General features: G+C 42.0%; 1 protein-coding gene across 3 annotated transcripts in view; it reads right to left on the reverse strand.

Moving 5' to 3' along the window:
- Positions 1-12,117, reverse strand: part of PFKP (phosphofructokinase, platelet) — a 92,742-nt gene that overhangs the window by 25,858 nt on the left and 54,767 nt on the right. For 2 of the 3 annotated variants that reach the window (XM_077268537.1, XM_077268539.1), the window contains exons 9-16: positions 10,540-10,632; positions 7,541-7,666; positions 6,951-7,015; positions 3,905-3,974; positions 3,150-3,296; positions 2,937-3,007; positions 2,704-2,791; positions 549-701 (exon numbers count right to left, since the gene is read on the reverse strand). In XM_077268537.1, coding sequence (XP_077124652.1) covers positions 549-701; positions 2,704-2,791; positions 2,937-3,007; positions 3,150-3,296; positions 3,905-3,974; positions 6,951-7,015; positions 7,541-7,666; positions 10,540-10,632 — 813 coding nt within the window. The remainder of the gene's footprint in view (positions 1-548; positions 702-2,703; positions 2,792-2,936; positions 3,008-3,149; positions 3,297-3,904; positions 3,975-6,950; positions 7,016-7,540; positions 7,667-10,539; positions 10,633-12,117) is intronic. The other variant, XM_077268538.1, reaches the window with a different exon arrangement.

Genomic DNA, 12,117 nt, shown 5'->3' on the forward strand with positions numbered 1-12,117 from the left:
ATAAGATCTGTTAGAAAGTTTCTTATTTTCATGTGTGCTACCAATTTATGTAATAAAAAATAAATTAAATGCCAGTGACGCCTTAAATCAGCTTGCTTCATTCAGTAGTTTAGCTTCACTTCTGAAGCACAGCAGCTCTCCTGCCCAATAAGCTGATCTTTGCAAATGAAGTCTATGGTATAGCAGGCAGAAGATTCTGTGATCATTTCTCTAAATGTGGAATTCTAGTGGTTGTAAGATATATTGGGGGTTTTTAATTACGATTTCCTTCCCCTAGCTTGCGTTAGTGTATGTAGATTTATCAGTATCATGACTATTCTCATGTAAATGTATAAGAAGATTTATAATATATAGAATAGGTTACAAGGGTTCAATCACCACCCTAATGCCCTACTAACTAAACTAAAGTCTACTCCATCTGTAGGAACACGGCCGATCAGTGGTGCGTAGATGTGGATTCTTTGCTCTGATAAATAAAGCCACGAGCATCGGATCATAGTGGTGTGTGGATTAGGTAAGTGCACTCAAATGAGCGTCATCAAACTTACATCGGTTATAGTGTTCAGAGCAGTATCTGCGCCAATGCTGAAATCTGAACCCGGCACATTGTTGGAGACAGTGGCAGGAACCATAACCATTGGGATACAGAATTCATCATATTTCCCTCGGGCAACAGTCAGTTCCATCAGTCCCAGGTAGGCCTGGGAGGCACAAGCACAGTGTAGGGAGGAAAAAAGAAGACACAGTCGTTGTAGGTGGTGGGGTGAAAAACTTTTAACGGACCATGGGAAGAAGCCATTGCTACCACAGCACACAGATACACTTGGGAAGGAACCACTACACACAGGAAAATCAAACATTAAAGACAAAACATAAGACTTACCACTAAACAGAAATGGATACAATACAACATGTTTGTTAACATAGTAAATGACAAAGCCGAACAGTAAAAGGCTCTGCTCACAGCACGTTTCTGGCCTACAAATGGAGACCAATGTAACCTCAAGGACACAAGCTTGTTAGGAGCTTTCCTGGACTACAAGCTTTGTGTACATCAAAGATGTGATGTGACCTTAGTCTTTGGCTGCTAAAAAGTAAATCATTTAATATAAATGCTCAAATTTGCACTCGTAGGCTAAGTTATAATTAAAATGCAGGTTCACCTTCAAAGGACTTACACTAATACAGACCTGGGCAAAGTGCGGCCCTCGGGCCACGTCTGGACATCTGGCTGTTCCTGTCCAGTCCATGCACCAAGACAACTGAAATTGTAATTTATGCAGCAGAAGACACAGGCTCATATAACATTCAGAGAAATAGCCCAACTGCAGACAGCACCTCCTATAGAAAATCTGCCTACAGAGAGCGCCTCCTATAGACAGCACGTCCTATAGACAGCCTACCTAGATAGCTCCTCCTGTAGACAGCCTACCTACAGACAGCTCCTCCTATAAACAGTCCACCTGCAGATGCCTCCTCCTACAGACAGCCTACCTGCAGATAGCTCCTATAGACAGCCTACGTACAGACAGCTCCTCCTACAGACAGCCTATCTAGATAGATCCTCCTATAGACAGTCCACCTGCAGATAGCTCCTATAGACAGCCTATCTAGATAGATCCTCCTATAGACAGTCCACCTGCAGATAGCTCCTCCTATAGACAGCCTACCTACAGACAGCTCCTTCTATAGACAGTCCACCTGCAGATAGCTCCTCCTATAGACAGTCTACCTGCAGATACCTCCTCCTATAGACAGCCTACCTAGATAGCTCCTCCTATAGACAGCCTACATGCAGATAGCTCCTCCTATAGACAGTCCACCTGCAGATAGCTCCTCCTATAGACAGCCTACCTAGATAGCTCCTCCTATAGACAGCCTACATGCAGATAGCTCCTGCTATAGACAGTCCACCTGCAGATAGCTCCTCCTATAGACAGCCTACCTACACATAGCTCCTCCTATAGACAGCCTACCTACACATAGCTCCTCCTATAGACAGCCTACCTACACATAGCTCCTCCTATAGACAGCCTACCTACACATAGCTCCTCCTATAGACAGCCTACCTACACATAGCTCCTCCTATAGACAGCCTACCTACACATACCTCCTACTATAGACAGCCTACCTACACATAGCTCCTCCTATAGACAGCCTACCTACACATACCTCCTACTATAGACAGCCTACCTACACATAGCTCCTACTATAGACAGCCTACCTACACATAGCTCCTCCTATAGACAGCCTACCTACACATAGCTCCTCCTATAGACAGCCTACCTACACATACCTCCTCCTATAGACAGCCTACCCACACATACCTCCTACTATAGACAGCCCACCTACACATACCTCCTCCTATAGACAGTCCACCTACAGATCGCTCCTTATCTCTCTTATAGACAACTTCTCTCCCTCGATATCTCTCCATCTACAGTAGTATTCTGCTCAGAGTAGGATCCAGGAAATATAGTTTCCAGTAATATCTTGGGGAACTTTAAAAATAAAATTCAGACATTTATAAGTTAATTATTTATGTAATTCTCATGTATATATTAGTGTAGATCCTTTTTCAGGTAGCCAGTTGAATAGTAGACTTATTAATAGGAATGTGTTTAAAATAGTAATGGAGCAGGAAATGCAAACTATGAGGAAGAGAGAAAGAAATGAATAATTCACAAGTGGATAGACATGTACCTCGAACCCCCCGATAACAAGCAGAGCATTGATGCTATGAGCACGTATCTGGTCAGCAATTTGATCAAAATATTTTGCAGGTAAAGTTCTGAAATGTGAAAAGAAATGTTGAATTACTGCATTGCTGCACTATCTGCAAAGCTTCCCAACCATGCTTCTAAAGCAAATATCATCTTATAATTATATCTCATATAAAACATATGAAAAAGAAAATTTTATATGGTGAAAATTACCTTTTGGTGCCCAGGAGAGATCCCCCTTGGCCGGTCCAGCCGCCAACATCTCCCCACTTTATTTCTTTAATCTTAAAAATAAATAAACAAGTGAAGTTAAATTAAATTGCAAAACCCCGCCACAAAACCAACTGTCAATTGGACAAGGAAACGTCATCAGAACGGCCTGGGGCGAGAATTTTATCATGATTTATCATTCTCTCACACACTTACCTGTCCTTTGGCAAATCCTTCAAAGCCATCATTAACAGCGAACATCTTGTGACCTTCGGTGATCCCCACCCTCACGGCTGATCTGACGGCTCCATTCATTCCAGCCGCAGGAGCTCCGACGTTTAAGACGGCCACATTGAAGTTACTCTAGTAAGAAAAATGGAAAAGGATACATAACCTATGGCCGACTGAACGCAAAAACCAAAATAACACCGGACAGTCCCAGCATCGCGTAGACATGTGATCTCTCTAAAATCCTATATTACATCTCGTAAGGTGCTTCTATTACTCATAATATTGTTCAAAAACTGCGACTCTACTAACGCAGGAAGTAAAACGGGTTACTAACTAGGAATTGTCACATAATGTTATACAGCTGTGCTCAAAAGTTTACATACCCAGCAGAATTTTTGCTTTCTTGGCCTTTTTTCAGAGAATATGAATGATAACACCAAAACTTTTTCTCCACTCATGGTTAGTGGTTGGGTAAAGCCATTTATTGTCAAACTACTGCGTTTTCTCTTTTTAAAGCTTAATGACCACCCAAAACATCCAAATGACCCTGATCAAAAGTTCACATACCCTGGTGATTATATCAGTAAAACAGCGCCATTATGGCCATACCTTTACTTTACCAGGTTAAATGGTGATGACGGGTGCTCTTTAACGGTCTTTGACCTTTGCCATCTGCTGGCACTGTCCACACTTTTGTTTTTCTTGAAAATGTAGTATAGTGATATAGAAAAGTAATTTACCTTTGGAAGTTCAGATATATTCTTCTTATGGGAGAGGAGCTTGTATGTGTTCAAGTTATTCTCGAAACTCCTAAAAATATTAATAGGTACAGTTAGATACACATTTTTATTTTACATGGATGTAAAGAACAAAAGACAAAAAAGGTAAAAACTATGAAATAATAGTGTCTGTAAACCACCAGCACCATTGCATTTATGCAAAAACTAAGGGGTAACGTTTCTCTTTGCGGAGAGTGACATGTCAAGCCTGATGTGCCAAGGTGAGGAGACATTTAAGTCATGCAATGCTCATCTGGGAAATATGCAAATTGTCTCTTCATAGAGGAAGAGGACTAGAACTTTAGTGCCACCTATAGGAAGTAGGTATCATAAAAGTCAATATTGACCCACACAGTGTCGGAAAATTGAGATTTTGTTTTTGGCTTTTATCCTAAGTCATGTGACAAGGCTCGTTAGAGGGTCGATATTGACTTTTAGAATTAGTGGCACTAGAGTTCTAGATGTCCTCCTCTCTTAAGAGACAATTTGCAAGGCTTAAAAGTCTCTTCAACTTGGCATGTCAGACTTGACATATCACTCTCCACAAGGAGAAACATTATCCCTTGGATCCCGGTCAGACACCTGACACCCAGCCAAACCAGATTTCACACATTGCACTGATGTGGGGCAGCACCCCGGAACACAGTGTCCTTAAATTGAGATTTTGGCTTTTATCCTAAAGTCATGTGACAAGGCTCCTCAGAGCGTCAATATTGAATTTTAGGATTGCTACTTCCTATGCACTAGAGTTCTACTCCTCTTCGTCTCTCAAGAGACAATTTGCATAAAGTCAGCCGCCTGTGTTTTGGGAAAGGTTTACCATAAGAACATCCAAACAGCCACTGATGTCTATGGACAGACTTCATTTTTGACTAGACAGCAGTTTCCCCCATTAGGAACATGTTGAGGTGAACCTAAATATTACCATATCTTTAACCAACAGCTACGACACAATGCAGTGGCGATGGGACACCATTATCCTATCACATAGCGAGACTTAATCTAAGGAAGAGGTGGGCCAACAATGCAGAAAGTTCACACTGTGAACCCAGTCCTGTCCAGTCCAGACTGGGTACCAATGGCTGCAACTCAGACAATAACAAAATTACTTCAAGATATGTAGGCATAGAAATGAATGCCCCGAAAAAGAGTATATCACAGCCAAACAATAACTTTATTCCATATAAAAGTACTATATAAACAAGTAAATACCACATATGTTAGAAGCAAGAAACTGCTATAAATTGTGGGGACATACTGAATAAATACAGCTACTAGTTTGACGAAACATGCGTTGGGGCGGCGGGGAGACACTACTTCTACCTCTACCACCTATACATTTAAGTGCCACATTACACTCTCATTGTTTTGTACTTGGACAGCCTTTTCATTTAGCAAGGAAGTGTTTTTTCCCATATAGATAGTTAGGCATTCAGTGTCCTCTCTATGTGTATAATTTGGCCAGCACTAGACATGTAGGTCTATTTATTCAATATGTCTCAGCATTTTATAGCAACATATGTGGTATAGTATTTTTATATATAATAAAGTTATTATTTGGCTATAATATACTCTATACTATTTTTAGTGGCTTTTATTTTTATGCCTCGATCTTGAAGTTATTTTTAATATTCACTTTATGCCTGGCATTGAGCAATCTATAGCAGACATAAAGTGATATGAACAAAAGAAAAAAAACAACTAAAAGAAGTTTAAGGCATGTCCAAAAGGTGACTTAAGTTTCCTTGACATAAAGCGAATCTGCGAGCAGAATTTCATCCTCTTGCCTAAACTATTTATATGTGCAAGTACCTCTTTCAAAGACAAATCCAACAATATCTTTGCACGGTCAGTCCGTTCCTCCTTTACTGAGAAATCAGGGTGTGAACCGATATGCAAAATGAAGAGCTATGATAGATCTGAAGCCTCTGTCACTCCAGCTCTATTCCCTGCCCAGCACCGCCTCCTCCTGCTTGACCCATAGCCTCTGTGCTGTGTGACTGCAAGCTAAGGAGCTGTCAGTCAATCAGGAGGCACAAAGAGCTGGAGTGACAGAGGCTTCAGATCTACCATAGCTCTTTAGCCTTATTTGTATATCAGTGAAACTCTGATTTCTCAGTAACTGAGGAACAGACTAGTCATGCAACGGTATTGCTGGACTTGTCTTTGAAAAAGCCTCATGTGCCAGTGAAATGTCGTGACGTAGCTGCATGATGCACGGTGTGGCACTGCGGGGAGCCTAGTAATCACAGGCGCCCAGGATGCCTGCCAAGGAAGTTCGTGCTGCTACTACAGAGTCCCAGCATCATCTCCAGACCAGGGTCCTGCAAATCTTTTTGCTCAGATCCAATAATCAGCATTAACTGTTTCAACAAGTTGCGCTACAATCGTGCTTCTCTGGTATCAGGTTTGAATAACTGGTCTTTGCTCCCTACACACATCGATGAGCTCCGAGTGCCAATGGCACTGGTCAACATGTTGTCCTTTCGTGGAGCACTCTTGGTAGGTACTAACCACAACATACCCAGTAGACCCCTCAGGTTATGACGTTTTGGAGATGTGGTGACTCCATGTCTAACCATCAATATTTCACCTTTGTCAAAGTCGCTCAGATCTTTACATTTGCCCATTTTATCTCATTCCAAAATATTACATTCAGGAATTATTTACTTGCAGCCGGACATGTCCTTCCCCTGACAGGAACCATGGTCCTGAGATAATCAATGGTGCTCACTTCACCTATCGGTGGTTTTATGTCATAGCTGGTCGGTGTACGTGCAGATTTTGTAACAGTTTATAATCAACACGATTTCCATTATCTTTAGTAAGGATGATTTATCTATCATTTGAAAAGTCACAATTGGAAGGGAAGACAATGATTGGGGGTCGCCGGCCCTAGACCCTCTATTAATAAACCTGAACTGTTCACCTAACGTCTTAGGAAATCCAATCATTTCTATTTCTCTTTCATTAAAGAAATGAAATAAAACTGTGGTATAACATGTACCTTCCGCGCAGCCTAACAGCGTCTTCAAATTTCCTTTCATCCATCGCCTTCTGGACTTCTTGAGTCTTAAGACAAAAAATACTGATGTGTATATTGGCACAGGATTACTTCGGAGTCAACCCATAGCCTTAGTGCCCCCTCTCATAAGGACTGCCGCACGATCCGTTCCTATGCCTGGCATTAGATATTCCCCTTGCATTACATAACTTTAACAATGTAAGTTTTTGGCACTTTGATGTCTCTATCACACTAGATCAGGAATCCGCAACCTGCGGCACTCCGGAAGTTGTGAAACTACAACTCTCATCATGCCACAGAATGACGCAGGTTACTGACTCTGGATAATGAAACTCCATTATATTCTGTATACACCAATGTGTCCCATCGTGGATTGCTAAGTGGTTGCATCAGGAATTAGAATTGCACCACGGTCCAAAAAACGTCACTTCTGCAGTGGAAATAGAGAGCGCTGGCCAGTCCGCACAGGAGCATTTACATGGCAGGGGACGTCTGCCAAGTCCTGAAACCTCACACTGATTGTTCCCCATAGCTGTAGCTAATACCAGCTTTAGTATGGCTCAAGCACTCACCATCTGCACACACTCCATGAGGGGTAGGCGCACGGCTTGGTTTCCACATAGAGATACCACGCAGGCAGGCGTCTCCGGAGTGGCTTCCAGCAAGGCCAAGACACACTCCACTCCCATCCTGCTGGCCTGTGCACAGGAGAATACACAGATATCTGATGGGATCATCCGGCAGGGTGACATAACACAATACGCTGAGAATAGCATGAAACAAGACAAGGGAAAACTCCCCGGATATTCTCATCTTTCAGATAAAATCAGTCTCTAAAGTTGTTCCATTATGAGGCATCCATGTTAGTAAATAGTATAAGTAAGAATGCGACAGAAGCTTCTTCCTAGGACTCTATGGGTGTCGTTCCTCTGTTATTCCTCTTGGAAATGTATGAATAAATTGGCTTATCAATAGGATGTATCCCTACAGTCTGCACTCGATGGAGCGTGTGAACCCAGTTATGAATGTATCCATTCCCAGGAGGAATTCATTCTTATTGGGAGTACAGAAAACCAGACAAAAGCTGCAGTCAGCCATGTCTGGCCGTTCCATAGAAAATGAGAGGAGTGTAGGTCTGCATGATTAGCCACCGCTTCATTAACCGTTTCAGGATAAGTGGGGGTCCTAGTGGTCTCACCTGCCCTATGGATAGGGGGAGAACTTCCAAACTTGATACAACCCCTTTAACGCTTCCAGTTTTTTGCCACTTATCCACCTGTCATGCAGATCTGTTTGGTGACTTACCCAAGCAACAAGCACAAAGAATACACTAATAAGTGGATCCGACAGACCTGATGAAGCTGGTTTATTTACTTTGAAAATCCCATGTCTGAGTAATATTAAGATACACATTTTATATGACCAGTTAGATAGTGAGAGAGCACATGAGTCCTAGTGGATTTAGTCTGAACCCTGCCCAGTCTGACTGACACCCGCAGTCTGTATTGAGCAGAGGGAGATCTTCGCAGCAGCAAGTAGGAGGGACACTGAGAAATTGTGGCCAGAGATTGGGTGAAACTTTCATATAGGATACTATTGCTAGGTTTTTCCAAAGCAAATACACCAGTTTCTTCAGGTCTGTCAAATCTATTTAATAATGTATGAAGTCTGAATTGTGAAATCTGGTGACAGATGTAGGATTAAGATAAGTAAAAAACTCGGCACTCAAAATGTATCGTGTTGTAAAAAAGGGTTCCAATTTATTTTGCGTACAGTGATCAATTAAATGTTTTCGGTCTGGGTATAGACCTTCATCAGAAACTGTATGCTGCTTGTTTAGGGAACCACGTGTCCTAGCACAGGGAAATCTACCAGTGCCGTGGGTCTGATAAACAGACCGGGTAAATGTAGCGCTTATCACAGGCGATGCAGCTCGCCATATTCCCTGCGCCAGGACACATGATTTATTCCTCAAGTGGAAAACAGAATACACAACGGATTATCCTATTTACCCTAACCGCTACACCGGACTACATTTACCCGGTCTGTTTATCAGACCCACGGCACTGGTAATTTCCCCTGTGCTAGGACACGTGGTTCCCTAAACAAGCAGCATACAGTTTCTGATGAAGGTCCATACCCAGACCGAAAACGTTTAATTGATCACTGTTCGCAAAATAAATTGGAACCCTTTTTTTCAACACGATACATTTTGAGTGCTGAGTTTTTTACTTATATTGATTTTGGGATGGATACCCTACTTGAGCACCTATTCCAATGACTTTGAGTGCCGTATATAATCCGTTATAGATGTAGGATTAAGATTACACATAAAGGTGTACTGTGATAATAATAATAATCTTTATTTTTATATAGTGCTAACATATTCCGCTGCGCTTTACAGGTTGCACACATTATCATCGCTGTCCCCATTGGGGCTCACAGTCTAGATTCCTATCAGTATGTCTTTGGAGTGTCGGAGGAAACCGAAGAACCCGGCGGAAACCCGCACAAACACAGGGAGAACATACACACTCCTTGCAGATGTTGTCCATGGTAGGATTTAAACCCAGGACCCCAGCGATGCAAGGCTGCAGTGCTAACCACTGAGCCACCGTGCTGCCCCAAATCTGCTTTGATGGGCAGATTTAACCTCAGAAATGAGCGATGATAGACTAGATACTAGTCATTTAAAGGTCCGACTGGTGGTATGTTTACATGACCCAAAGATCGGAAACAAGTATTGTTATGAACATTTATTTGCCAAATGTCAGCCCATGTAAAATGTACCACAATCAGCCAAAACACAAGCAAAACGCACTTCTAGAACTGTGTGTATAGATAGATAGATAGATAGATAGATAGATAGATAGATAGATAGATAGCTAGATAGATAAATAGATAGATAGATAGATAGATAGATAGATAGATAGATAGATAGATAGATAGATAGATAGATAGATAGAGATATGCAAGCAGTTTGTATGTTCTCCCCATGTTTGCGTGGGTTTCCTCCGGGTTCTCCGGTTTCCTCCCACAATCCAAAGACATACTGATAGGGAATCTAGATTGTGAGCGACATCGGGGACAGTGATGATGATGTCTGTAAAGCGCTGTGGAATTAACGGTGCTATATAAGTGAGTAAAATAAATATATTCCATATGTATAAATATGAGTATATATTCCTAATATGGGCTAATAAAGTTCGATTCCATTCTTGAATTCTTTTGAGATCTGCTGGTTTTTAGGAATATACATAAATTAGAGCTGAGTGATCCGTATTCTGAGGCTGCTGGCTGGAACCGCTCAGATCTCCTCCTGCCGACATCCCCAGCTCCTGCTTTTATTCGTTGGCCTGACGTGATGTAGTGTGTGCTGGACCTCCAATCCAGAAGAGGCAATGGAGATTCTGGCGGTTTACAGGGCTTCTGTCTGACAGCCGCGGATTAATAATATAGCGCTGGCTGGACCAGGGTCTTGAGAATCGTTTCATTCATCTCTCATATATATACAGAAATGTTGATGTAAATCGAGCAGAGAAAAAGATAATAAAATTTAGAGAAAACCCACTAGAATTCTGTCAAAGGCCGAAGGGGTTCCACCTCTCTGCACATGGCCCAGGATAGTCACTCTTGTATCAAACCCAAGGCGTTTCACCACGAGCTGAAAAACAGTGAGATCATTTAGAATCACATCACGTCAGATACATCCAGTATAGTATACATATAGCTATGTACAGTATCGTACATTCAGCACAGTGGCAAACCGCACTAATTCTAATGAAGGATGGGGGATTATACTTAATTTTCCTCGGTTGTGGCCGCCAGATGGTGCAACATGATAAGCCTGTCCTACCTTACTAATGTGAGTATGTTTAATGTATTTTCCTCGACAGAAACATTGTGTAGTTTCCTGGATGAAAACCTTTACTGTCTTTCTAGAAAACATGACTAATCCGGAGAGAGCGTCAGATCACGGACGGAGAGAAATGATATCCAGCTGCATGGCATCATTCTAATAGGATTATGTATCACGTGTCGTCTGCAGGGTCAAAGCTGGTATTATCTAAAGGAACAATGGTCACGACCCCAGCCCCTTACCGAGTTAGACAACATAGTATGTAGAGATCATATGAAGAATTGGATGATTCTGGACCAATGTTCTAGTGAAGGTAGGATACATCCATAGCCACGGTTTAGAGGAAAGCTGGCCAAGCACATTAGATTATTATCCACCAAATCCACTGATTTTCACAGATCTAGCCCACAGGATATCGGGTTGGGGGGGAATTGTAAACGTTAAGCTTCAATTACACTGAAAGAAAGGCGTGAGCGACTAAACTTAAAAACGCTCATTTCCCAATTATCATATAGTATAAATAGGCTACACCTGAAGAAGGAGCTAAACGCTCAATCATTGTGTGAAATTATCTTTTCTGCAGCAAAGCTCGATCTGCCGAGAACCATGGCAGTGTATGCATTCAGGGCACATCATTTACATTTGCTATTTAACGACCACCCAGTGCAAAAAGTTTACTAATCAGCGATCCTTTAGTGCCGCCACTTGGTCTGATCCCTACTCCCTATGGAGACTACATTCACACTCAGCTAAGCCACGTGTACAGTACATGTGAATCAGTGTCAGTACAAAATGCTGTTTATCCAACACCTAGCTAATTTGCATGGCAAGCCCAAGGCTCTGTTCACAGCCAAGGTCACAAATCCATTTAGATTTGGCAGGAATATAACCATTCAAAGGGACAGAACACAAATACCCCACCTGTCTCAACTGACAGAAGACCAGTATAGTTAGAAGGCATACCTCCATAAGCCGAGGAGAAGTGATGACAGGGGAAGAAATAAATCTTCTCCTCGGCTGACTAAGCACAAAAGGATTTTTTATCCCCAGCATAACTCCGTAAGCTGAGGAGAAAATATAAATCTTCTCTTCGGCTAAGGATTTTTTATTTCTTTTTCCCGTCACACACTTTTCCGAAAGCACCGGTATGTATGCTTGCAATACAGCTCCTCTGTCAGTAGAGACACAGGTCTCAGGAGCTGTGCATCTTCATGCTACAATGCATCCTGACACGTGACTAAACCTAGAACGTTTGAATTACGTGAAAGGGGCCATTTTATTACATTTTTG

This window comes from Ranitomeya variabilis, chromosome 6 (assembly GCF_051348905.1).
Source record: "Ranitomeya variabilis isolate aRanVar5 chromosome 6, aRanVar5.hap1, whole genome shotgun sequence".
Taxonomy (NCBI): Eukaryota; Metazoa; Chordata; class Amphibia; order Anura; family Dendrobatidae; genus Ranitomeya; species Ranitomeya variabilis.